Source organism: Heterodontus francisci, chromosome 2 (genome assembly GCF_036365525.1).
Source record: "Heterodontus francisci isolate sHetFra1 chromosome 2, sHetFra1.hap1, whole genome shotgun sequence".
Classification (NCBI taxonomy): Eukaryota; Metazoa; Chordata; class Chondrichthyes; order Heterodontiformes; family Heterodontidae; genus Heterodontus; species Heterodontus francisci.
In genome coordinates this window covers 32660834-32686927 of record NC_090372.1, presented here as the reverse complement: position 1 = coordinate 32686927, position 26094 = coordinate 32660834, and the positions used below count along the sequence as shown (strand labels likewise).

Here is a 26094-nt window from a genome sequence, read left to right as displayed (position 1 = left end):
TAGGAAGAGAATAGAGGGATATGGGCCCCAGAAGTGCAGAAGGTGTTAGTTTCGGCAGGCATCAAGATCGGCGCAGGCTTGGAGGGCCGAATGGCCTGTTCCTGTGCTGTACTGTTCTTTGTTCTTTGTATACAAGATGCACTGCAGCAACTCACCACGCCTCCTTCAACAGCACCTTCCAAACCCACGACCTCTACCACCTAAAAGAGCAAGGGCAGCAGACGAGTAGGAACACCACCGACATGGTGTAAGTTTCCCTCCAAGCCACACGCCATCCAGACTTGGAGCTATATTGCCATTCCTTTACTGTCCATCACATTTAAAGAACGAACACATAGTTTACAACAAAAATAATTCCTTTAATGCACCAAATCCCAGAATGGAAAGTGTTCCAACTGTGGCTAACAAAAGAAATCAAGGATTGTATTAGAGCAAAGAAAGAGGTGTATAAAGATGCCCATAAACTGGTAAGCATTTGGAGCATTTCAGAATTCTGCAAAGGAGGACCAAGAAAAAAAGATTAAGAAAGGGGAAAATAGAATATGAGAGTAATCGAACGAGAAACATAAAAATGGACAGTAAAGCCTTTTATAGGTATCTAAAAAAGGAAAAGATTAGCAAAAACAAATGTGGGTTCATTACAAGTAGAGTCAGGAGAATTTCTAAGGAGAATAAGGAAATGGCAGAGAAACTAAAATATTTTGTCTGTCTTCACGGAGGAAAATACTAAAAACCTCCCAGGGACTAGTATAAATGAGGAACTGCAAGATAGTAATATTCATAAAAAAGTACTAGAGAAATTAACGGGGCTTAAAGCAGATTAATTCCCTGGACCTGATGATCTACATCCCAGATTGTTGAAAGAAAGAGGTGGGCTGTAGAGATAGTGGATGCATTGGTGGTCATCCTTCAAAATTCTGTTCACTGTGGAATGGTTCCTGCAGATTGGAAGATAGCAAATGTAACACCTCTATTTAAGAAAGGAAGGAGAGAGAAAATGGGGAACTACAGACCTGTTAGTCTAACAGTCATAGGGAAAATGCTAGAACCTATAATAAAGGACGTGATAAAAGGATACTTAGAAAGTAATGGTAGGATTGGGCAAAGAAAACATGGAGTTATGAAAGGGAAATCACATGTCAGGAAAACCCTATATGCCAAATGGGACATTTTAATTTCAATGGTTGGAAACTTACTTTAGACTTTTAATGGAAAAAACCCTACAAGTAACTTTAAAAAAAAACTAGCAACCAAGATAGCCACTTCCATTGATATCTGAAATACCACGAGATTGGACTGGAGACAAATAGTCTAACAAGAAGCCCAATCAGCACAATGGCTTGCTCTAAGTGATTGAACTACCTAGAATGGCTTCAATATCACATTAGTCAAGGCCATCCCACCTATTGACTTTGAAAGAGCCAACCTCCTTCAAGTGTGACTGGACATCCTGGGGCATGTAGAACTTTGAATTTCATTAGAAGAGTCCAGAAAAACCTCATTAGAAACAAAGGGGAGTGAGAAGAACCATTTGACCACCTGTTCATTTCTGAAGAAACAAGTTTTGTTACCACAGACAAGCAGACAGGCATTAACTAAGTGTACAGCAGCACAGAAGGCTGCTGCTCCCCCCTCCCCTCTCTCCCCCAAGAAAACATCAGGTGAAAACTGTCTGCGACTGGGAGATCCTCCAAGCCTACAGCCAGCAACCAGGGGAAAAGAGCCAACTACAGATTCGGCCTTCATGCAAACCCTGAGCACAGCAAGCCAGCCAAACTACACTTTGACCAACCAAGAACTTTAAGAGTACAGTTTCAGCCGAGAACTACTAGATCATCCACTTTCCAGATTGTATTTAAGTTCTATTTATTCTGGACTTTAATCCAACCACCAAATCTATTTTTCCCTTCTGTAATCTATTTGTGCATGTGAGATTCTCATGTGAATGTATGCGTGAATGTGTAGCATACTTTTAAAAATCAGGTTAGAGTGTAAAATTAATAAACTTAACCTCTTTCTTGTTTAAACTCAAGAAAACCTGTCCGATTTGTTCTTTCACGATCACAGTAAAGGAAAAAGGTAAAACACTCAGAGGTGGTAAGCATAACCACTGTTTAAAAGGAATAAACCCTGTTGCAGTCAAATAAGAGGAAGGGGTAAGATGGGAGCCCGAAATCACCTCCTCACCTGGCCATAACACATGTTTAACAAACCAGCTGGAGTTTTTTTGAGGATGCAACCAGCAGAATAAATAAGGGGGAACCAGTGGATTTGGTGTATTTAGATTTTCAGAAAGCTTTTGATAAGGTCTCACACAAGAGGTTAGTAAACAAAATTACAGCACATGGATTGTTGGGGGGGATGGGGGGGGGGGGGGGGGGTGGGGGTTGCGGGCAGGGAACATGGAAATATACTGCCATGGATTGAGAACTGGCTAATGGATAGAAAACTCAGAGCAGGAATAAATGGGTCGTGTTCAGGTTGGCAGACTGTGACTTGTCGGGTACCACAAGGATCAATGCTTGGGCCCAAGCTATTCATAATCAATCTCAATGATTTGGATGCGGGAATTAAATGTAATATTTCCAAGTTTGCAGATGACACAAAACTAGGTGGAAATGTGAATTGAGGGGATGCAAAAAGGCTTCAACGGGATTTGGAGAGGCTAAGCGAGTAGGTAGAAGTTTGGCCGATGGAATACAATGTGGAGAAATGTGAGGTTATCTACTTTGGCAGGAAAAACTGAAATACAGAGTATTTCATAAATGGAGAGAGGCTGGGAAATGTTGAATTTCAAAGGAACCTGGGTGTCCTTGTGCATGAGGCATTGAAAGCTAACATGCAGGTACGCAAGCAATTGAGGAGGCAACTGGTATGTTGGCCTTTATTACAAGAAGATTTGAGTATAGCAGTAAAGTTGTCTTGCACAATTATATAGAGCCTTGGTGAGACCACACCTGGAGTATTGTGTGCAGTTTTGGTCTCCTTCCTTAAGGAAAAAGATGTACTTGCCATAGAGGGAGTGAAAGAAAGGCTCACCAGACTAATTCCTGGGATGGAGGGATTGTCCTGTGAGAAAAAAGCGAATAGACTGGGCCGTTATTCTATGGAGTTTTGAAGAATGGGAGGTGATCACATCTCATTCAAACATTCAAAATTCTTATAGGCCTCAACAGGATTGATGCAGGAAGGATGTTTCCCCTGGCTAGGGAATCTAGAATCAGGGTACATAGTCACAGAATAAAGGGGCAGGCCATTTAGGACTGAGATGAGGATGAATTTCTTCAGTCAGAGGGTGATGAATCTTTGGAATTCTCTGCCTCAGAGGGCTTGTGGAGACTCAGACATTGGGTATGTTCAAGACTAAGTTCGATAAATTTCTATATATTAAAAATATCAAAGGGATACGGGGATAGTGCAGGAAAATGGTGTTGAAGTAGAAGATCAGCCATAATATCACTAAATGGTGCAGCAGGCTCGAAGGGCTAAATGGTCTACTCCTGCTTTTATATTCTTATGTTCTGTCACTGGATCAAAATCCTGAAATTCTCTCCCTAACAGCACTGTGGGTGTACCTGCACCAGATGGACTGCAGCAGTTCAAGGTGGCAGCTTATCACCACTTTCTCAAGTGCAATTAGGGACGGGCAACAATTTCCTAGCAACACCCACATCACATCAATGAATAAAAGAGGTATGACTTTTTAAAAAAAAAAATTCAGAATTGAAGCTGCACGAAAAATTGCCATGTCTTCCATTCCTTCACAAAGCACAACTTCAGGCTATTTTCCAATACACCAAAAACAGAATAAGACATAAGCATCAGCATACATTGAGCTGAATTTTAGGGAGGCTGGAGGATGGGAGACCAGCCAGGAGAACATTGGGGTACTGATGGCTGGAAGTGACAGAAGCATGCATCAGGGTTTCAGCAGCTGATGGGCTGAGATAGTGGGAGGTGGGTGATGTTAGAGGTTGAAGCGACGTTTTTAAATTTGCACCCTTTAATTACTGACTCTCCAACCAGCAGAAACAGTATCCCAATTTAAAATTAAAAGGGATTTTGATGAGTTAAACACTTCTGTCAGATTTCAAACATAAAACATTCTGCTTCATCAACAGTTGCCACATTTACAAAGCATATCTGTCAAAGGTGAAGTCAAAATGGGGAGCTGGCAGACAAAGCTTTGGAGGGGAGAACTTGCCGTACTGCAGTATGCTGCAAAGTATAACAATATATAAAAATAACCCAGTTATTTAGTGGTTAGTATTCCCTCGAGTATAGGATATTGAGGGGTGATCTGCAGGGCTATGGACCAAATGCTGAAAGATGGGATTATATTAGGTGGATCGTTTTTCAGCTGGTACAGCCACGATGAGCCAAATGGCCTCTTTCTGTGCCTTAAATGTTCTATGATTTTATGAGGATGGATGAACAAAGAGTCAGCCAATCCCAGTGCTGTATTTGAAGAAGTCTATTGTTGGCAAGAAACCATGCCAAAGGTGCGGTTCCAATAAAGGGGACTTTAAAAATGGCCACATGAAGGAAGCCAAAGTTCTGTACCTTGTTGCTTCTTCCGGATCACATCCTTCATCACTGTCCTAATCCTGCGACAAGGACACATGTGACCAAAGTACCCATCAGCACTGAGACATCTACAAGGCCTCAACAAACCTCAATGCCTCAGCCAACCCTAAGAACCCTTAAAAGTTTTAAGGGGTTTGTATAGCAGAAGCCTTTTCTTCTAATAAAAGGAGTCAGAAGTTTTCTTTTTTTGTTAAAGCACTTCTAAATAGTAAATGAACAGTAGAGGTTGTTTAATTCTAGGCTGGATTTCTCTAGTATATAATAAATGATCCTTTTCTGCTAAAGCCATGGTTTATCCTTATAATAAACTCCAGGCCCAGTAAGTTAAAAAATAAAATTTAAAACATGGAGACAAAAGGTATTTCCCCAAATTAAAGCATAAAGTCACATTATGCTTTTTGCTCTGACATGGGGACATGCAGGGTTTGCTTTGTCTGATGCAGAAAGCAGAAGTCCTTCTCCAAAGCACTCTCCACATCTGCAAGAGTACCTTGATCCAAAGTATGTTCAGTGGAGGATCCTCTCTCTCTGGAATCTTCCCAAAAGTTGTCCCAGAAGGTAGAGGGAGACCAACACCTGCTTTTCAGAAAAAGAGTCTCCATTTTGCATTGCAAAATCTAGAGAAGGCCCCATGGAAATGATATTAACATGCATCTTCAATTTTTAAAAAGAATAATGGTCGGAAAGGTTCTGCTGTTTGACATGGATATCAAAACTGTAAATTTTTGCTGCCGATAAGTAAAATTGCATCACCCATGGCTCAGCTGGCCTCTAAGACAGATGGTTGTGCGTTCAAATCCCACTCCAGAGACTTGAGCACATAATCTCAACCGACACTTCAGCACAATACTGAGGGAGTGCAGCACTGATGGAGGTACTGTCCTTTGCATACAAGATGTTGAACCGAGGCCCCTTGCTGTGTGCAGATTGGCTGTCATGTTCCTTCATCACAACAGTGACACTTCAGAAGAACTTTATTGGTTGTAAAGTGCTATATTGAGACATTATGTAAAATGCTATATAAATGCAAGTCTTTTTTTAAAGAGAGAAAATCTTGCCCTTACACAAGATAGGAACAAGGTCCCTTGAAATCACAGCTTTTATCCATCTCCTTACAACAGTAAATAGGGATGTGTGTAAATACAGATTTGTGCATTCATTCAACAGAACACAAATTGACAGTGCTGCTAAAAGTTCCTCCAATCAGCTTTAATACAGACATATAAACAGTGAGAAAAATCTACTTCTTTCTTTTGTTAAAACACAGCTTTAATACCAGATGAATTCAGCATGACTGTACCTGCAGAAGAAACTTCTCTGAAGCGATACTGTGTCTTGCTAACACATTGGGCAAAGCAGGATTAGCATATTCAAATTGTGGATTGTAAGTGAATTCAGACTTGAAAAACCTGACCTTCTCCTTCTCCACATTTGACGGTTTGACGGCAGTCAGGATGCAGAGTCTACGAGTGGAGCTTTCACCGTCTTTCCCTTGTCCAACCGGCAAACTGGACTTCTGAAGGCTTGAGAAGTAAAGCCTTTTTATTTTACCTTTCGGTCTTTGGGACAGACCTATTCCACTTCCTACCACAGATATGCTGACGGGGAATTTTGAACCGCTAGCAACTAAGCTTCCCATGAGCAATGGAGTATGCCTGCTTCCAAGACACCACTCGCTGTCAACCTGTGGCACAGAGGGGCTGGGGGATCGGCGTTCCTTGTACCGCAACAGAGCTGACGGTTTGGCAGACTTTCGATGTTTTTTGTGAAGGCTGCAGGATAAACGTTTCTTCTCTCCCTTTGATGGCAAGACATTGTAGCCATTGCTTCCTGTAAATATTTCTTTCAAGATGCTGACAGACACTTGCTGGAGACCTGCTTGGTTCACATCGTTTTTCTCACTGGGATTCAACAGAACTGATTTCTTGGCCAGTTCCAACTCTGGCCAACGAAGCTTTTCTGCAAGGATTGGACAACAGGAAGGTTCAAATTAACTTTGCATGAAGTTTTCCCTCATTTGCAGACCACTTCCAGATAAGCCATGCATATCATGCAACTCTTCAAACTAACAAGACACAAACAGCTTAATGATCAACTGGCTGAAATACAATGGGAAAAGGGCAAGCACGACAATGCCAGTTCCCTCCTTCAATTGCATAGAATAATAAACTGAATCTTTTCAAAAGTAGCTAATAGTCTAAAAGTGTTTGAAAACAGTTCTTTCCGAAGAGAGATTGCCAATATTTTAAATGAAAAATAGGCTCAACGGTCTTAGTAATTTCAGCACCAAGTTAAGTGCAGAACTAAAATAAAAACAAGAAATGTTGAAAATACTCAGCAGTCCGGCAGCATCTGTGGAGAGTGTAGAGTTAACGTTTTGGGTCAGTGACCCTTTATCAGAACTAGCAAATGTTAGAAAAGTAATAGGTTTTAAGCAAATAAAGCAGGGTGGGGCAAGAGATAACAAAAGAGGTGTTGATAGGACAAGGTCACAGAGAATAACTGACCAGAAGGTCATGGAGCAAAGGCAAATGGTATGTTAATGATGTGTTGAAAGACACAGCATTAGTGCAGAGAGGGTGTTAATGGACAGAAAAATGAACAGCCCTGGCCCAAAGCACAAACATGAAAAAAACAGTGGGCAGGCACATAAGAAAAATGAATGATGAAAAAAACTAAAATAAAATAAAAGTAAAAAAACTGAAAATTAAAAAGGGGGGCCCGTCATGCTCTGAAATGATTGAACTCAATGTTGAGTCTGGCAGGCTGTAGCGTGCCTAATCGGTAAATGAGATGCTGTTCCTCGAGCTTACGTTGTTGTTCACTGGCACACTGCAGCAAGCCCAGGACAGAGATGTGGGCATGAGCGCAGGGGTGTGTGTTGAAATGGCAAGCAACCAGAAGCTCAGGGTTATGCTTTCAGACTGAGCGGAGGTGTTCCACAAAGCGGTCTCACAATCTGCATTTAGTCTCCCCAGTGTAGAGGAGACCACATTGTGAGCAGCAAATACAGTCTAATAAATTGAAAGTACAAGTAAATTGCTGCTTCACCTGAAAGGACTGTTTGGGGCCTAGGATAGTGAGGAGCGAGGAGGTAAAAGATCAGGTATTACATCTCCTGCAATTGCACAGGAAAGTGCCGTGGGAAGGGGACGAGGTGGTGGGGGTAATGGAGGAGTGGACCAGGGAATCAGGGAGGGAATGATCCCTTCGGAATGCTGACAGGGGATGGGAGGAGAAGATGCATTTGGTAGCGACATCACGTTGGACATGGCAGAAATGGTGGAGGATGATCCTTTGGATGTGGAGGCTGGTGGGGTGGAAAGTGAGGACAAGGGGAACCCTGTTATGGTTCTGGGAGGGAGAGGAAGGGACGAGAGTAGAGGTGTGAGAAATGGACCGGACACGGTTGAGAGCCCAGTCAACCACAGTGGGGAAGAATCCTCGGTTGAGGAAACAGGAAGACATATCAGAAGCACTGTCGTGGAAGGTTGCACCAGAGATGGAGAAACTGAGAGAATGGAATGGAGTCCTTAAAGGAGGCAGGGTGTGAAGAAGTGTAATCAAGGTAGCTGTGGGAGTCGGTGGGCTTAAAATGATTAGTAGACAGCCTATCCCCAGAGATGGAGACAGAGAAGTCGAGGAAGGGAAGTGTTGGAGATGGACCACGTAAAGATGAGAGAAGGGTGGAAATTGGAATCAAAGTTGATAAAGTTTTCTAGTTCGGGGCAGGAGCAGGCAACGATACAGTCATCAATGCACTAGAAAAAGAGTTCGGGGAGGGGGCCTGAGTCGGACTAGAACAAGGAATGTTTGACATATCCCACAAAAAGACAGGCATAACTAGGACCCATGTTGAAGAAGTTGTTCAATGTGAGAACAAGTTCAGCCAAGTGGAGGAGGGTGGTAGTGGATGGGCACTGGTTGGGGCTTTGTTCAAGGAAGAAGCAGAGAGCCCTCAAACAGTCCTGGTGGGGGATGGAGGTGTAGAGATATTGGACATCCATAGTGAAGAGACGGCAGTTGGGGCCAGGAATCTGGAAATTGCCAAAATGACGTAGGGTGTCAGAAGAGTCACGGATGTAGGTGGGAAGAGACTGGATCAGGGGAGAAAAGATAGAGTTAAGATAGAAGAAATAATTTCAGTGGGGCAGGAACAGGCCGAGACAATGGGTCTGCCAGGACAGTCCTGTTTGTGGATTTTAGGAAGGAGGTAGAAGCGGGCTGTCCAGGGTTCCGGGACTATGAGGTTGGAAGCTATAGAGGGAAGATCTCCAGAGGAGATGAGGTCAGTGACAGTCCTTTGGACAGTCGCTTGATGTTCGGTGGTGGGGTCATGGTCCAGGGGGAGGTAGGAAGAAGTGTCCGACAGTTGGCGCTGAGACTCTGCAAGGTAGAGGTCGGTATACCAGACAACAACAGCACCACCCTTGTCTGCAGGTTTGATGACAATGTTGGGTTTAGACCTGAGAGAACAGAGTGCAGCAAGTTCAAAGGGAGGCAGAGAAATTGAGACAGCTGATGTCTCGCTGACAGTTTTCAATGAAAATATCAAGAGTGGTTAAATCGGCCAGAGGGACGGCTCCAAGTCAAGGGAGAACGCTGGAGGCAGGTGAATGGGTCTGTTGGTCATGGGGGGGGTGGTGGGGGAGACCCGTGGTCAAAGAAGGAAACCCGGAGGTGAAGGCGACGGAAGAAGAGCTCAACGTCATGCAAAGTGCGAAATACACTGAGGTGGGAGCGTAAGGGGATAAAACTGAGTCCTTTGCTGAGTACAGAACGTTCAGCGTCAGAGGGGGGAAGGTCAGAGGGTATTGTGAATACACGGCAAGGGGTCAGATCAGAAGGGATGGGATCAGAGGGAAGTGAAGGGGAAGGAGGATCTGGAGGGGCATTAGTCCCCATCAGCTGCTGGAGCTTGCGTTCCTTAACGACTGAAAAAGGAAGAAAAAAAGTTTTTTTGTTAATGCGTCGGATAAGACAAAGGATGAAATGAAACTCCCTCCCAGAACCACAACAGGGTTCCCCTTGTCCTCACTTTCCACCCCACCAGCTTCCACATCCAAAGGATCATCCGCTGCCATTTCCGCCACATCCAACGTGATGCCACTACCAAATGTATCTGCCCCTCCCCTCCCCTGTAGCATTGTGAAGGGATCATTCTCTGAGGCACCCTGGTCCACTCCTCCATTACCCTCCAACACCTCGTCCCCTTCCCACAGCACCTTCCTGTGAATTCTCAAGATGCAATACCTGATCTTTTACCTCCGCTCTCCTCACTACCCAACGCCCCAAACACTCCTTTCAGGTGAAGCAGTGATTTACTTGTACTTCTTTCAATTTAGTATACTGTATTCGCTGCTCACAATGTGGTCTCCTTTACACTGGGGAGACCAAATGCTGATTGTGTGACCACTTTGTGGAACACCTCTGTTCAGTCCGAAAGCATAACCCTGAGCTTCTGGTTGCTTGCCATTTCAACACACACCCCTGCACTCATGCCCACATCTCTGTCCTGGGCTTGCTGCAGTATTCCAGTGAACATCAACACAAGCTCGAGGAACAGCATCTCATTTACCGATTAGGCACGCTACAGCCTGCCGGACTCAACATTGAGTTCAATCATTTCAGAGCATGACGGGCCCCCCTTTTTAATTTTCAGTTATTATTTTACTTTTATTTTATTTTAGTTTTTTTCATCATTCATTTTTCTTATGTGCCTGCCCACTGTTTTTTTCATGTTTGTGCTTTGGGCCAGGGCTGTTCATTTTTCTGTCCATTAACACCCTCTCTGCACTAATGCTGTGTCTTTCAACACATCATTAACATACCATTTGCCTTTGCTCCATGACCTTCTGGTCAGTTATTCTCTATGATTGATTTATATGTTGTTATTGGAACACTTGCTGACATTGTTTTGAAAATTTCCCAGAATTTTATGAAAGAAACTTTCCTTAATCATCAAATTCTGGGGTGTGGACTCTACAGTTGATTTATTTTGATCATCAAGGATGAACATTCAGATAAATTTGAACTTCAGAATTCAAGAAGTTCAAGTAAACAAGGTCAGTACAAGAGAGAATTCCTCTGTCGCTGTCTAGGTTCTCAGACATATTCCAGCACTTGAGACACTGAAAGCAAATGGACTATTGAACCTCCAAGAGAACTGAACACATCTAGCAACAATCTGCTCCAGAACTACATTTGTATCCACAACTAGATCATTTGGGAACAGGATGGATGCATAGCCACTCCACGACCATGGAAAACAGCCATATACCAAGACCACAGTGGAAAGTAAACATAAGGGTTAGATTTTTACCCATTTCTAACCAACCACTGAGGCAGCATGGAAAGTGGCAACATACCCAAGACTGCCGCAGAAACAGATACTGTGGACAACAAGCTCACACATTAATAAATACTTCATCCAAATTCCACCTTTTGAGACTTCCTGCTTCTGAGCACCAGAGTTTGATAATGTTGACAAAAATGGAAGTAAGAACTATGCATGAAGGGGGCCAATCTGACCCTGTCCCAACAATACCTTTACTTTTTTGTTATCTCTTGCCCCACCCCCGCTTTATTAGCTTAAAATCTATTAAATTTCTAACCTTTGCCAGTTCTAATGAAGGGTCACTGACCTGAAAAGTTAACTCTGCTTCTCTCTCCACAGATGCTGCCAGATCTGCTGAGTATTTCCAACATTTCTTGTTTTTATTTCAGATTTCCAGCATCGGCAGTATTTTACTTTTATCAAAGTGCAGAATTAACGTTTTCTCTAGATCTACCCATACCCACCTAACCGCAAGTAACAAAATGCACCAAGCTAGCATGGCTGAGATGAGGAGGGAACCATCATCCCTGTGCTCAATGACCTAAAATTGGCTCTCTGTCTGGCAACCCCTCAATTTTAAAATTGTCATTCTGGTGTTCAAATCCCTCCATGGCCTCACCCCGATTCATCCCTGCAACCTCCTCCAGCCTTACAATCTTCCAAGATACCTGCAGTTCTCCAATTCTGCCCTCTCATGCCTCCCTGATTTTAGTTTAGTTTTAGTTCAGAGATACAGCACTGAAACAGGCCCTTCGGCCCACCGAGTCTGTGCCGACCATCAACCACCCATTTATACTAATCCTACACTATTCCCATATTCCTACCACATACCCACCTGTCCCTACATTTCCCTACCACCTACCTATACTAGAGGAAATTTATAATAGCCAATTTACCTATCAACCTGCAAGTCTTTGGCATGTGGGAGAACACCGGAGCACCCGGAGGAAACCCACGCAGACACGGAGAACTTGCAAACTCCGCACAGGCAGTACCCAGAATTGAACCCGGGTCGCTGGAGCGGTGAGGCTGCGGTGCTAACCACTGCGCCATTTTCTTTGCTCCATCACTGGCATGTGCCTTCGGCCATCCAGACCCTAAACTCTGGAATTAAATCCTACCTCTTTGATCAAGCTTTTGTCCTAATACCTCCTTCCGTGGCTCAGTGAAAAGTTTTGTCTGTTAGTCCTGGCAACACATTTATGACATTAAAAAAGATGTCATGCAAGTGCAAGTTATTGTTGAAACATTTTCTAGGTTGTCCTCAAAGTTGTGTAATAACAAGAGAAGCAACCAAGAAGACACTGATCATTAAGGAAGTAATTTCAAATGAAATAGTCACCCCTTCTATATTAGTGAAGAGATGGTTGAACTTCACCTTTCAAATGGCCTGTGATTTAGACCTGGCTCCCTGCTCAAAGGCCACTGGGAAATGGATGACTACAATCTTCAGCTTGTGCACTCTTATTTTTGTTTTAATTCTTTTATGGGATGAGGGCGTCGCTGGCTAGGCCAGCATTTATTGCTCATCCCTAATTGCCCTAGAGAAGGTGATGGTGAGCTGCCTTCTTGAACTGTTGATGTCCACGTAGTGTAGGTGCACCCACAGTGCTGTTAGGAAAAAAGTTCCCAGATTTTGACCCAGTGACAGTGAAGGAACAGCGATATAGTTCCATGCCAGGATGGTAAGTGGCTTTAAAGGGAACTTGCAGGTGGGGGTGTTCCCACCCATCTGCTGCCCTTGTCCTTCTAGGTGGTAGAGGTCACAGGTTTGAATGGTGCTGTTGAAGGAGCTTTGGTGAGTTGTTGAAGTTCATCTTGTAGATGGTACACAATGCTGTCACTGTGAGTCAGTAGTGGAGGCAGTCAATGATGAAAGTGGTAGATGGGGTGCCAGTCAAGCAGGCTGCTTTGTCCTGGCTAATGTCAAGCTTCTGTTGTTGATTACACTCATCCAGGCAAGTGGAGAGTATCCTATCACACCCCTGACTTGTACCATATAGATAGTGGACCGGCTTGGAGGAGTCAGGAGGTGAGTTACTCACTGCAGAATTCCCAGCCTCTGACCTGCTCTTGTAGCCACAGTATTTATATGGCTACTCCAGTTCAGTTTCTGGTCAATGATAACCCCCAGGTTATTGATAGTGGGGGATTCAGCAAAAGTAATGACATTGAATGTCAAGGGGAGATGGTTGGATTCTCTCTTGTTTGAGACGGTCATTGCCTGGCACGAATGTAACTTGCCACTTATTAGCCCAAACTTGAATGTGATCCAGGTCTTACTGAAGCAGTCAGTGTAGAAATACAGCATCTGAGGAGTCGCAAATGGTGCTGAACATTGTGCAATCATCAACGAACATCCTCACTTCTGACCTTATGATTGAAGGAAGGTCATTGATGAAGCAGATGAAGATGGTTGGGCCTAGGACATTACCCTGAGGAACTACTGCAGTGATGTCCTGGGACTGAGATGGTTGCCCTCCAACAACCACAACCATCTTCCTTTGTGCTCAGTATGACTAACTAGTGGAGAGTTTCTCTCCCCCCCACCCCCCAGATTCCCATGGACTTCAATTTTGCTAAGGTTATTTGATGCCACACTCAGTCAAATGCTGGCTTGATGTGAAGGGCAGTCACTCTCACATCACCTCTGTTGTCCGCGTTTGGACAAAGGCTGTATTGAAGTCAGGAGTTGAGTGGCCCTGGCGGAACCAAAACTGAGCATGACTGAGCGGATTATTGCTGAGTAAAAGCCATTTGACAGAACTGTTGATGACACCTTCCATCACTTTGCTGATGGAGAGTAGACTGATGGGCAGTAATTGGCTGGGTTGGATTTATCCTTTTTTTTTTTTTATTTATGTACAGGACATACCTGGGCAATTTTCCACAGTCAGGTAGATGCCGGCATTGTAGTTGTACTAGAATAGTTCGGCTAGGGGCGCCTCCAGTTCTGGAGCATAATTCTTCAGTACTATTGTCGTAATGTTGCCAGGACCCATAACCTTTGCAGTATCCAGTGCTTTCAGCCATTTCTTGATATCACATGGAGAGAATCAAATTGGCTGAAGACTGACATCCATGATGGTGGGGACCTCACTCGGAGGCTGAGATGGATCATTCACTTGGCACTTCTGGCTAAAGATGGTTTCAAATGCTTCAGCCTCGTCTTTTGCACTGATGTGCTGAGCTCCCCCATTGAGGATGTGGATATTTGTGGAGCCTCCTCCTCCTCCTGTTAGTTGATTAATTGTCCACCACCATTCATGACTGGATGTGACATGACTGCAGAGTTTAAATCTGATCCGTTGGTTGTGGGATCGCTTAGCTCTGTCTATTGCCTGCTGCTTCTGCTGTTTGGCTTGCATGTATTCCTGTGTTGTAGCTTCACCAGGCTGACACCTCATTTTTAAAGGTATTCCTGGTGCTGTTCCTCGCATGCCCTCCTGCACTCTTTATTGAACCAGGGGTTGATCCCCCAGCTTGATGGTAATGGTAGAATGGGAGATATGCCAGGCCATGAGGTTGCAGATTGAATACAATTCTGCTGCTGCTGATGGTGCACAGCGCCTCAGATGCCCAGTCGAGTTGCTAGATCTGTTCAAAATCTAGCATGGTGGTAGTGCCGCACAACATGATGCAGGGTATCCTCAATGCGAAGATGGGACTTTGTCTCCACAAGGACTGTGCGGTGATCGCTCCTACCAATACTCTCATGGACAGTTGTATCTATGACAGGTAGATTGGTGAGGATGAGGTCAAATAGATTTTTCCCTCTTGTTGGCTCCCTCACCACCTGCCGTAGACCCGTCTAGCAGCTATGTCTTTTAAACACGGCCAGTTTGGTCAATACTGGCGTTACCGAGCCACTCTTGCTGATGGACATTGAAGTCCCCCACCCAGAGTACATTCTATGCTCAGTGTTTCTTCTGAGTGGTGTTCAACATTGAGGAGTACTGATTTGTCAGCGGAGGGGGAGTAGGCAAAAGGTAGTAATCAGGAGGTTTCAGTGCCCATGTTTGACCTGATGCCACAAGATTTCATGGGATCCAGAGTCAATGTTGAGGACTCCCAGGGCAACTCCCTCCCGACTGTCTACCACTGTGCTGCCACCTCTGGTGGGTCTGTCCTGCCAGTGGGACAGGACATATCCAAGGATGGTGATGGTGGCATCTGGGCCATTGTCATACTCGCCTTACAAACAATGTCAGGCTGTTGCTTGACTAGTCTGTGGGACAGCTCTCCCAATTTGGCACAAGCTCCCAAGTGTTAGTAAGGAGGACTGTGCAGGGTCGACAGGGCTGGGTGTACCTTTGTCGTTTCCAGTGCCTAGGTCGATGCGGAGTGGTCCATCCTGTTTCATTCCTTTTTGGACCTTTTCCAGTGGTTTGGTACAACGGAGTGGCTTGCTAGGCCATTTCAGAGGGCATTTAAGAGTTAACCACATTACTGTGCTTCTGGAGTCACATGTAGGCCAGATTTCCTTCCCTAAACAGGACATTAGTGAACCAGATGGGTTTTTACGACAATCAACATTGGTTACTGTGACTAGCTTTTGTAATTCCAGATTAATTGAATTTAAATTCCACCAGTTGCCATGGTGGGATGTGAACCAGTGCCCTCACAGCATTAGCCTCAGCCTCTAGATTGCTAGTCCAGATTACCACTATGCCACTGCTTCCCTTTTCATAGGCATCAATTTAGGAGGAGCAACTGCTCCCCAGTGTGAACATTGGGGATACAATGCAACATCAATCCTTGGAAAGCTGCTGGCTAAAATACCTTGGTTCAGAGGCAGCACTGCAAGCCTGATTTAATGACCTTCTGGTCAAAGCTAGCTGGCTATCATCTGGTCATTGTCAGCCACATCTTGTAGGAGACGAGAAAGAAATGCAGCAAAAAAACTAAAGCATTTTGACCCGGTTGCTGAATAGGTAAACCCATCAGCCAATGTGATACTGAGCCACCTGGCCAGAGGTTTATGCTGGGTGAGTTAATCCCAGCTGGAGAGTGGGGTAGAGTAGAGCACAGCTATTAACAGCCATGGTTCCCACTCCTGACTGCCAACCAGTGACCCTTGTTGGAAAATGCAAGTATGCGGAGGTCAGGTGGGAGCATGATTATGTGTAGCTGTGATACCCCAATGATAGGTAGAATAGCTTGCTAACACAAACTACCCAGGAACGGTCAGTTGGGTGAGATACCAAAGGCCTTTCAGTCCCCTTGGAATCAACCCCCAGCATGAATAGGAGTGTAGGGGTTGGGAAGGCTCAAGAAACCTAGACAAATTTGAAATAGAAAGAAAGAAAACTGTAGTGTTTAATTAAGGAGTATTCAGATAAAGACATCAAAACTGGAAAAGTAATGAATAATTATAAGATAGACACAGCTGGCATAACAGGCATTGTGAGGAGATTCATGAAGTGCCTTTTTCAAGTGTACAGAAGAAAGAAGATATATTAAGCAGAGGCAGTGATCCTCTTAGTCATCAGTGTGGAACAGACTGCATACAACAGACACAGTCAACTATTTTACCAATCCACTAAATAATTAAACTGCAGACTGATTAAGTAGGTCAACATACATTCTTTTGGATTGCTCTCACTCCCATATTTCTGTCCTCAGCTTGCTGCAGTGTTCCAGTAAAACTCAAAGCAAGGCACTTTACAGCCTTCTGGACTCAACATTTGAGTTCAACAATTTCAGACCATGACCCCCATTTTGATAGTGTTAAAAAAATGTACCGTTCTTAAACTTGTTTTTCATGTTTTTGCTTTCGGACACAGCTGTTCATTATTCTGCCATTAGCGCTCTTGCTGGGCAAATGCTTTGTCTTTTACTACAAGTATTACCACATCCTTTGCCTTTTGTTCCATGACAGCTTTGTCATTTAATCTCTGCTGCCCTCTACCCTATCACAGACCCATAGAACAATTACAGCACAGAAGGAGGCCATTCAGCCAGTCGTGTCCGTGCCGGCCGGCAAAAAAAAAAAGCTGCCCAATCTAATTCCACCTTCCAGTACCTGGTCCATAGCCTTGCCGGTTACAACACTTCAGGTGCATGTCCAGCTACCTTTTCAAAGAATTGAGGGTTTCTGCCTCCACCACCATTCCTGGCAGTGAATTCCATACACCCACCACCCTCTGGGTGAAAAGGTTTGTCCTCCTGTCCCCTCTAATCCTCTACCAATCACCTTAAATCTGTGCCCCCTGGTAATTGACCTCTCCGCTAGGGAAAACAGGTCCTTCCTGTCTATTCTATCTAGGCCCCTCATAATTTTGTACACCTCTATCAAGTCATCCCTCAGCCTCCTCTGTTTCAAGGAAAACAATTCTAGCCCATCCAATCTTTCCTCATAGCTGCAACTTTCGAGCCCTGGCAATATTCTTGTAAATCTTCTCTGTACTCTCTCCAGAGAAATTATGCCCTTTCTGTAATGTGGTGACCAGACTGTATGCAATACTCCAAATGTGGACGATCTAGCGTTTTATACAGTTCCAGCATTACATTCCTGCTTTTGAATTCTATACCTCAGCCAAGAAAGGAAAGCATTCCATATGCCTTCACCACTCTATCTGTCCTGCCACCTTCAGGGACCTGTGGACATGCACTCCAAGGTCTCTCACTTCTTCTACCCCTCTCAGTATCCTCCCGTTTATTGTGCATTCCTTTGCCTTATTTGCCCTCCCCAAGTGCATTACCTCACACTTTTCTGGATTGAATTCCATTTGCCACTTGTCTGCCCATTCAACCAAACCATTGATATCTTTCTGGAGTCTATGGCTATCCTCTTCACTATCAACTGCATGGCCAATTTTTGTGTTATCAGCAAATTTCCCAATCATGCCTCCCACATTTAAGTCCAAATCATTAATATATACCACAAACAGCAAGGGACCCAACACTGAGCCCTGTGGCACACCACTGGAAACAGCTTTCCATTCACAAAAACATCCATCGACTACTACCCTTTGTTTCCTGAGCCTGAGCCAATTCTGGATCCAATCTGCCACATTCTCCTGTATCCCATGGGCTTTCATTTTACTGACCAGTCTGCCATGTGGGATCTTGTCAAATGCCTTACTAAAGTCCATGTGGACCACATCCACTGCACTACACTCATCAATCCTTCTTGTTACTTCCTCAAAAACCCCAATTAAGTTAGTAAGATATGACCTTCCCTTAACAAATCCATGCTGACTATCCCTGATTAATCTGTGCCTAAGTGACAGTTTATCCTGTCTTTCAGACTAGGTTGTAACAATTTACCCACCGCCCAAGGTTCGACTGACTGGTCATCCCTTTTTTCCTTCCTCCCCCTTTCAACGGCATAAAACCCATCTCATTTCTACCTTAATAAAAGCAAAATACTGCGGATGCTGGAAATCTGAAACAAAAACAAGAAATGCTGGAATCACTCAGCAGGTCTGGCAGCATCTGTGGAAAGAGAAGCAGAGTTAACGTTTCAGGTCACTGACCCGAAACGTTAACTCTGCTTCTCTTTCCACAGATGCTGCCAGACCTGCTGAGTGATTCCAGCATTTCTTGTTTTTGTTTCATTTCTACCTTACTTCGGTTTGAAGAGTCATATCCGACTCGAAATATCAACTGTTTCTTTCTCCACAGATGCTGCCAGAACTGCTGAGTATTTCCAGCACTTTGTTTTTATTTCTTTTGCTCATACTTTAGTGATCATTTCAGTTAAAAATTTCACCACTCTAGATGCACGAAACTATCTTTTTATATGCTTGTTTTGGTTTTGCAAGTCCAGCTCATCGCAAGTCCTTATATATAAATACTTTAAAAACACTATGATAAGGCAAGGTATAGCTATTAATTGTCTTCTATTTTGACTGGATTATTTACAAAATCCATGTGACCTTTTAGAGTCAGAATGCTACAGCACAAACAGGGCATTCAGCCCAAGTGTACGCCACATGAGCTAGATAATCTCACTCTCACAGTCGCTACCATTACTTTTTAATATTACTCCTTCAAAAAACCAGCTAATTTATTTTTAAAATATATAGGGGTTCTGCTTCAATAACAGTTCCTAATCAGTCATGACTTTTCATAATCTTCAAGATCTCTGCCCCCTTAAACCTTGCCAGCTCTGATGACAAAAGCTCCAATGTTTTAATGACTAACTTCTCATCTTTGGTAACAGCTTAGTGAATTTCCATTGCACCATCTCTATTGCTTTTATATTCTTATAATGCAGCTCCCAAATGTGCACATACTACTTCCAACTGAGATCTTGCACAAGTTCATTACCACCTTGATCTTGCATTCTATGCCGCTGCACACAAAACATAATTTATTTGCCTGTCGATGGCCTTATCTACACTTTTAATTTACCCAAGTACAACCTAATGTTCCTTTACACCTCTACCATTTAAATCCTTACATTAAAAGTATATTTCCTTTACCTATTCTGACTTGCAGAATGATTACTTCACATTTTTTCTACATTGAACTGCATCTACCAACTATTTGCCCATCTTGCTAGTATATTTAGACCTTCTTGCAGTGTTTCCCAACTGGACAGCTTATTTTTTTTTTAAAATACATCATTGAGCTATACCTACCAGCTGAAGGAACTCACCTGAGCATCAGCTATTACAAAGATACTATCAAGTAAGCTTATCCTAAGCAGGGCAGTGGTAGGTGTTACAAATGACCTCAGCACCTTTCTTCTCACTTGAGAAGAACAGAAAACATAGGAAATAGGATTAGGAGTAGGCCATAACGGCCCCTCGAGTCTGCTCTGTCATTTGATAAGATTGTGGTTAAACTTCTCTTGGTCTCAACCCCACTTTCCTGCCTGTTCTCCATAACCATAGGTCTGCAAACTGCAGCTCGAGAGCTGCATGGGGCTCTAACATCTCATTTGCAACTCCCAATCTTTTCCACTTGGATCGCATTATCATGAAAAAAGCCTTTAAAAAATTAACTCAAGAAAATGGCAAATCAAGGAACTAGACGGAAACACAATTTTCCTTATTGAGTTAGTCATTAGCTTAAATCAAAAATTTACTTTCTACACTGTCGGGCTTCAAAATAGCATTTTTAGGGATTATTTTAGAAAATATATGGTAACTCTGCAACTGTGGTTTTGGAAAGATAAATGAAACTTTCAAACTGCTCTGAATAGCACGATCTCCTAGTTGTTAACAGTTTATCTCATGATTCAATTCATAGATGTTAAGCAATTTAGCATCCACAATTATTTAATGCTAGAATTTACTAAATTATATAAATATTAGGAGAAATATCACAAAGGGGATTTGTCTAACTTTCTAAAGAAGCAAGAGCTGTGCTTTTGTTTTGGGAATAAAAGGCTAATCATTATGTATCATACAGTTTCAAATGATATTAACAAAAATCATCATTGAGCTCTAAATAAACCTATTAGCGTGGTATAGCTACACCATGGTTATATATAATGCATTTTGTTTAAAAACAGATTTTATGGTTGCGACCATTATTGTTCTAATATAGTTGAGATGCTGCATTAACATCTCACACTGAAGAGTGTCTGCAGAGACTCATCAACAGGATTGCGGCTGCCTGCAACAAATTTGGCCTAACCATCAGCCTCAAGAAAACGAACATCATGGGACAGGACGTCAGAAATGCTCCATCCATCAATATCGGCGACCACGCTCTGGAAGTGGTTCAAGGGTTCACCTACCTAGGCTCAACTATCACCAGTAACCTGTCTCTCGATGCAGAAATCAACAAGCGCTTCCACTGCTATGTCCAGACTGGCCAAGAGAGTGTGGGAAAATGGTGCACTGACACGGAACACAAAAGTCCAAGTGGATCAAGCCTGTGTCCTCAGTACCTTGCTCTCCGGCAGTAAGGCCTGGACAACGTATGTCAGCCAAGAGTGACATCTCAATTCATTCCATCCTCGCTGCCTCCGGAGAATCCTTGGCATCAGGTGGCAGGACCGCAACTCCAACGCAGAAGTCCTCGAGGCAGCCAACATCCCCAGCTTATACACACTACTGAGCCAGCAGCGCTCAAGATGGCTTGGCCATGTGAGCCGCATGGAAGATGGCAGGATCCCCAAGTACACATTGTACAGCGAGCTCGCCACTGGTATCGGACCTACCGGCCGTCCAAGTCTCCGCTTTAAAGACATCTGCAAACGCGACATGAAGTCCTATGACATTGATCACAAGTCGTGGGAGTCAGTTGCCAGCGATCGCCAGAGCTGGCGGGCAGCCATAAAGGCGGGGCTAAAGTGTGGCGAGTCGAAGAGACTTAGCAGTTGGCAGGAAAAAAAGACAGAAGCGCAAGGGGAGAGCCAACTGTGTAACAGCCCCGACAACCAATTTTTTCTGCAGCACCTGTGGAAGAGTCTGTCACTCTAGTATTGGCCTTTATAGCCCCTCCAGGCGCTGCTCCACAAACTACTGACCACCTTCAGGCGCTTACCCATTGTCTCCAGAGACAAGGAGGCCAAAGAAGATAGTTGAGATGATAAATTATTCTGAATGTGCTATTCTTTCATCATAAGAATCAGTGACTGAAAAAAAATTGTCTTAATTCTATGTTAAAGAAACGTGCCAACAGGATTCTCCAGGAAAAGGCTGATAAAACCAAAAGGCAAATTTAAGATTGGGTAACACTAAGATTCAACTTTGATAACAAAAAATACTGGTTTTTACCTATTCCTGATGACAAAACTGGATTTTTGCCCAACCTATATACAAGTCTGAAATTACATGCAATTCATTAGTAACTGATGTCATTCTTAAGCATCAGAGAGAAGTTAAAGCAAATGACTTTTTTTTTTAAATAGTAAATATGCACATAATGTTCCTTAAATTTTTGATAAACAATTTTTTCCTCTCAAGTTATGTTAATGCCTTTACCCCATTCTGTATTTTTTTCATCTTGCAGTTTTTATCCTAGGCAATTTTTTATTTTTTTTTTTAAAAAGGCTCTTCAGGTAAAATAAGGTTGCTGACCTCTGTCTATAACCCTTGACCCCCCCCCCCCCCCCCACAATAGTGCAAGAACCTGCCTATCTCAGCCTTGAATACATTCAATGACCCAACCTCCACAGCTCTCTGGGGTAGTGAATTCCAAAGATTCATGGCCCTCCAAGAGAAGAAATTCCTCCCATCTCTGTCTTAAATGGGTGATTCCTTAATCTGAAACTCTACCCCCTAGTTCTAGATTCCACCACAAGGGGAAAACATCCTCTCAGCATTTACTCTGCCAAGCCCCCTCAGAATCAATGATGTTTCAATAAGATCACCTCTCATTTTTCTAAATTCCAATGAATATAGGCCCAACCTTTCCTGATAATGCCTTCATCCCATCAACCTAGTGAAACTTCTCTGAACTGCCTCCAATGCATGTATCTCCCTCCTTAAATGAGGTCAAAACAGTACTCAAGGTGTGGTCTCCCAAACGCCCTGTATATTTGTATCAAGACTTTCCTACTTTTATACTCCATCACCCTTGCAATAAAGGCCAACATTCCATTTACCTTCCTAATTGCCTGCTTTACCCATCTGCTAACCTTTTGTGCTTCATGTACGAGGACATCCAGATTCCTCTGTACTGCAGCATTCCGTAGTCTCTCTCCATTCAAATAATATTTTGTTTTCTATTCTTCCAAAGTGGATAACCTCATATTTTCCCATATTATACTCCATTCGCCAAATTTCTGCCCTCTCATTTAACCTTTTTATATCCCTTTGCATCCTCCTCACAAGTTGCCTTCCCACCTACCTTTATATCATCAGCAAAATTGGCTACAATACACTCAGTCCCTTCATCCAAGTCATTGCTGCAGATTGTAAATAGTTTAGGCCCCAGCTCTGAACCCTCTGGTACTCCACTAGTTACAGTTTGCCAACCTGAAAGTGCCCCATTGAACCTGACTCTGTTTTCTGTTAGTTCACCAATGCTCAATCAATGCTAATATATTACCCCCAACACCATGAGCTGTTATCTTGTGCAGTCACCTTTTATGTGGCACTTTATCAAATGCCTTTTGGAAATCCAAATACACTACATCTACTGGTCCCCCTTTATGCACCCTGCTCAATAAATCCCCAAGGAACTCTAAATAAATTTGTCAAACATTATTTCTTTTTCAAAAAGAACAGAAAAATGCTATAAATACTCAGCAGGTCTGGCAGCATCTGAGGAGAGAGAAACAGAGTTAATGTTTTAGTTTGATGACCCATCAGAACTGGGAAAAGTTAGAAATGTAATAATAGGTTTTAAGTAGGTCAAAGGGGAAGGGTGGAAGAAGAATAAAAGGAAAGGTCTGAAATTTTTCCTTTTCATAAAACCATGTTGATTCTGCTTGATTGTATTATGATTTGCAAAATGTCTTACTACTACTTCCTTAGCAATGGATTCTAGCATTTTCCCAATGAAAGATGTTAAACCAACTGGCCTACAGTTCCTTGCTGTCTCCCTCCTTTCTTAAATAGGGGCATTACAATTGCAGTTTTGAAAATTACTGGGAACTTTCCAGAATCTAGGGAATTTTGGAAGATTACAACCAACGCATCCACTGTCTCTGCAGCCGCTTCTAAGACCCTAGGATGCAAGCCATCAACTCCAGGGTGCTTGTCAGCCTTTGGTCCCATTAGCTTGCCCTAGAACTTTTCCTCGAGTGATAGCGATAGGCTCCTCCCTCCCTTTTGCCACCTGCATGTCATCTACCATGTAGATACAAAATATTTGTTTAAAGTCTCTGTCATTTTGTTTCCCGTCATTAATTCCCCAGTCTCTGCCTCTAAGAGATCAACGTTCCCTTTAGCTACTCTTCCTTTTTGTATACTTATATAAGCTCTTACTGCCTGTTCTTATATTTCTAGCTAGTTTACTCGCAATCTATTTTCTTCCTCTTCATTTTTTTGTCATCCTTTGCTGGTTTCTAAAATTTTCCCAATCTTCTGGCTTACCACTATTCTTCAAAATACTGTATGCCTTTTCTTTCAATTTGATACCATCCTTAACTTCCTTAGTTAGCCACAGATGATTCATGCTTCTCATAGAAAGGCTAAATGAAAATTAAATATTGGGCTTCTTTATCCAAGTCATAGATAATTTTGTTCCGATACAATTGATTTCAATATTGTAAACTGACATGATTAACGGATGTGAAAATGGTCGTGCCCCTTGAAAATTTTTAGACGAGACAACCGAATGGGTGAAACTTTCTTGCTCACGTTATATTTAAATAATTTTGTTCAGAGACCCAGACCAAACATTATACATTATAACAGCACACAAGTGACAAAGCAAATTAGTAGCAACAACTTGCATTTAAAAAGCACTTTTAACATAATAAAACATTCCAAGGAGCATTATAAAGCAAAATTTGACACCAAGCCACATAAAATAGGTAAAATCAGTGCGTTTTAAGGAGCATCTTAAAGGAGAAAAGAGAGGCAGAGAGGTTTAAGGAGGAATTGCAAAGCTTAGGGCCTAAACAGCTGAAGGCACAACCACCAGGAGTTGAGCAATTAAAATCAGGGATGCTCAAGGGGCCAGAATTAGAAGAGCACTGATATCTCAGAGTGTTGTGGGGCTGAAGGAATAAACAAAGATAGGGAGGGGCGAGGCCACGGAAGAATTTGAAAAAAAAGAGTACTTTAAAAAGAGGCACTGCTTGACTGGGAGCCAATGTAGGCCAATAAACAAATGAGATATTTCATTAGGGCAGTGCCCCTTTAAAATACCAACCCTCAATCACCGAGCCACTTTATTATGTGGCTGACAACTGACCATTGCGGTTAAATCAGGCTGCATTGCGAGTGGCGGAAATCTTGCTGCAATGTACTTCATTACATTTTTTCTCAAACGGTATTCAAAGTTTGGGGCTGTATGAAAAATAAACTATTCAGTAAACAAATACTCCGAAGAGTCACTAATGAAAAAAAATCAAGCGATAAAAACGGTGTCACAAGTGGAAGTGATTGAAATCAATGATAAAAGTCGACCATCACACCATCAGTAACTGCAATGCGACGGATGTGATTTCTGATTTCCTCCTTTAATTATCTAAGTAGCGAATAAACACAAAATCTCCCACCTCAATCTCTCACCAACAAGAACTGAATATTTTGCTCCATTTCTCTACAGTACAGGAAGTGACACGTACCGGTTACTCGGATTGATTCCAGCATCCCTGGTAACCTCCCGTGACTGGCAATTGTAAGATATATCCACCAGAAGTAGTACACGAAACCGTTTAAGTCCTTTCCTTCCACTCACAAAGGGCCAAACAAATGAACGGTGCAACAAATATATATAGGAAGTGTCTCTGACTCGCCCAATTGTAATCAAAGACAAGGCACAGGCTTATAATTTGCACGAAACTCTAGCATTTTTAAAATAGGTTTAAATTCTGCAACCTGTACCTAAACAGCCCGTGCTGCCCCAGTCTCCCAACTCCTCCATGGCGCACCCGCCGACTCACCGCCTGTCATTCCCACGTTCCACTCTCCAGCCCCCAATTACGGTTCCCAAAGTAACCTCATTACGTCATAATTCGGTGCTTTGTGACGTCAATCACTTTGGAACACATTGAACATTTCTTTTGGGGACCAATTTACAATTGCTACACAACCTCAAACTCAGAGCACTTTTTTAAAAATGGAAAATATAATGCTTGAAATTCATTACTTGCGGACCACAGTTTACTATCAACCCTTCAGACGTACTCTTCCTTAGCTCCACCTCCAAATCCGAACAATGAATACTTTCAATCTTAAAATTTTAATGTTGCCAACTAATAATTTTGAACTATTCAAAGGAACACCGTCGTAATTTTAACATATTTAAATTGTATTAGATTTAAAGAGCACTAGCCCTCGGGCATTGGAGAAGATACAGAGAAGAGAATCAAGACATCCTATGTGTAAAGAGGATGGGTGAGCTGAGAAGATAATTCAGTTTTACAGTCCAGGTGGTTAAAGGAGCAAAACTCACCTAAGTGTATAGAATATTAAATAGTATAAATACAGTAAATGCAGATATTACTTCAATCTAACCGCGATAATTAAGACCAGAGGGCATAAATCAGGGAAAATTTAATTTAAGCTACATTTTTAGCAGAACTTGTTTTTTCAAATGGTAAATGTTTGGAATAATCCGCCTGGCAGGTAACCGAGACAGAAACT

General features: G+C 42.8%; 1 protein-coding gene across 7 annotated transcripts in view; it reads right to left on the bottom strand.

Annotated features, from left to right (window-relative positions):
• LOC137383571 (putative tyrosine carboxypeptidase MATCAP2) overlaps positions 1-25416 on the bottom strand; it is a 61648-nt gene extending 36232 nt beyond the window's left edge. For 2 of the 7 annotated variants that reach the window (XM_068056697.1, XM_068056734.1), the window contains exons 1-2: positions 25333-25416; positions 5888-6546 (exon numbers count right to left, since the gene is read on the bottom strand). In XM_068056697.1, the coding sequence (XP_067912798.1) occupies positions 5888-6546; positions 25333-25372 (699 nt within the window). In that variant the 5' untranslated portion in view covers positions 25373-25416. Of the gene's footprint in view, positions 1-5887; positions 6547-25073 lie in introns of all 7 variants that reach the window. The other 5 variants (XM_068056726.1, XM_068056707.1, XM_068056716.1 and 2 more) reach the window with 5 other exon arrangements.
• Positions 25417-26094: the final 678 nt, after the last annotated feature.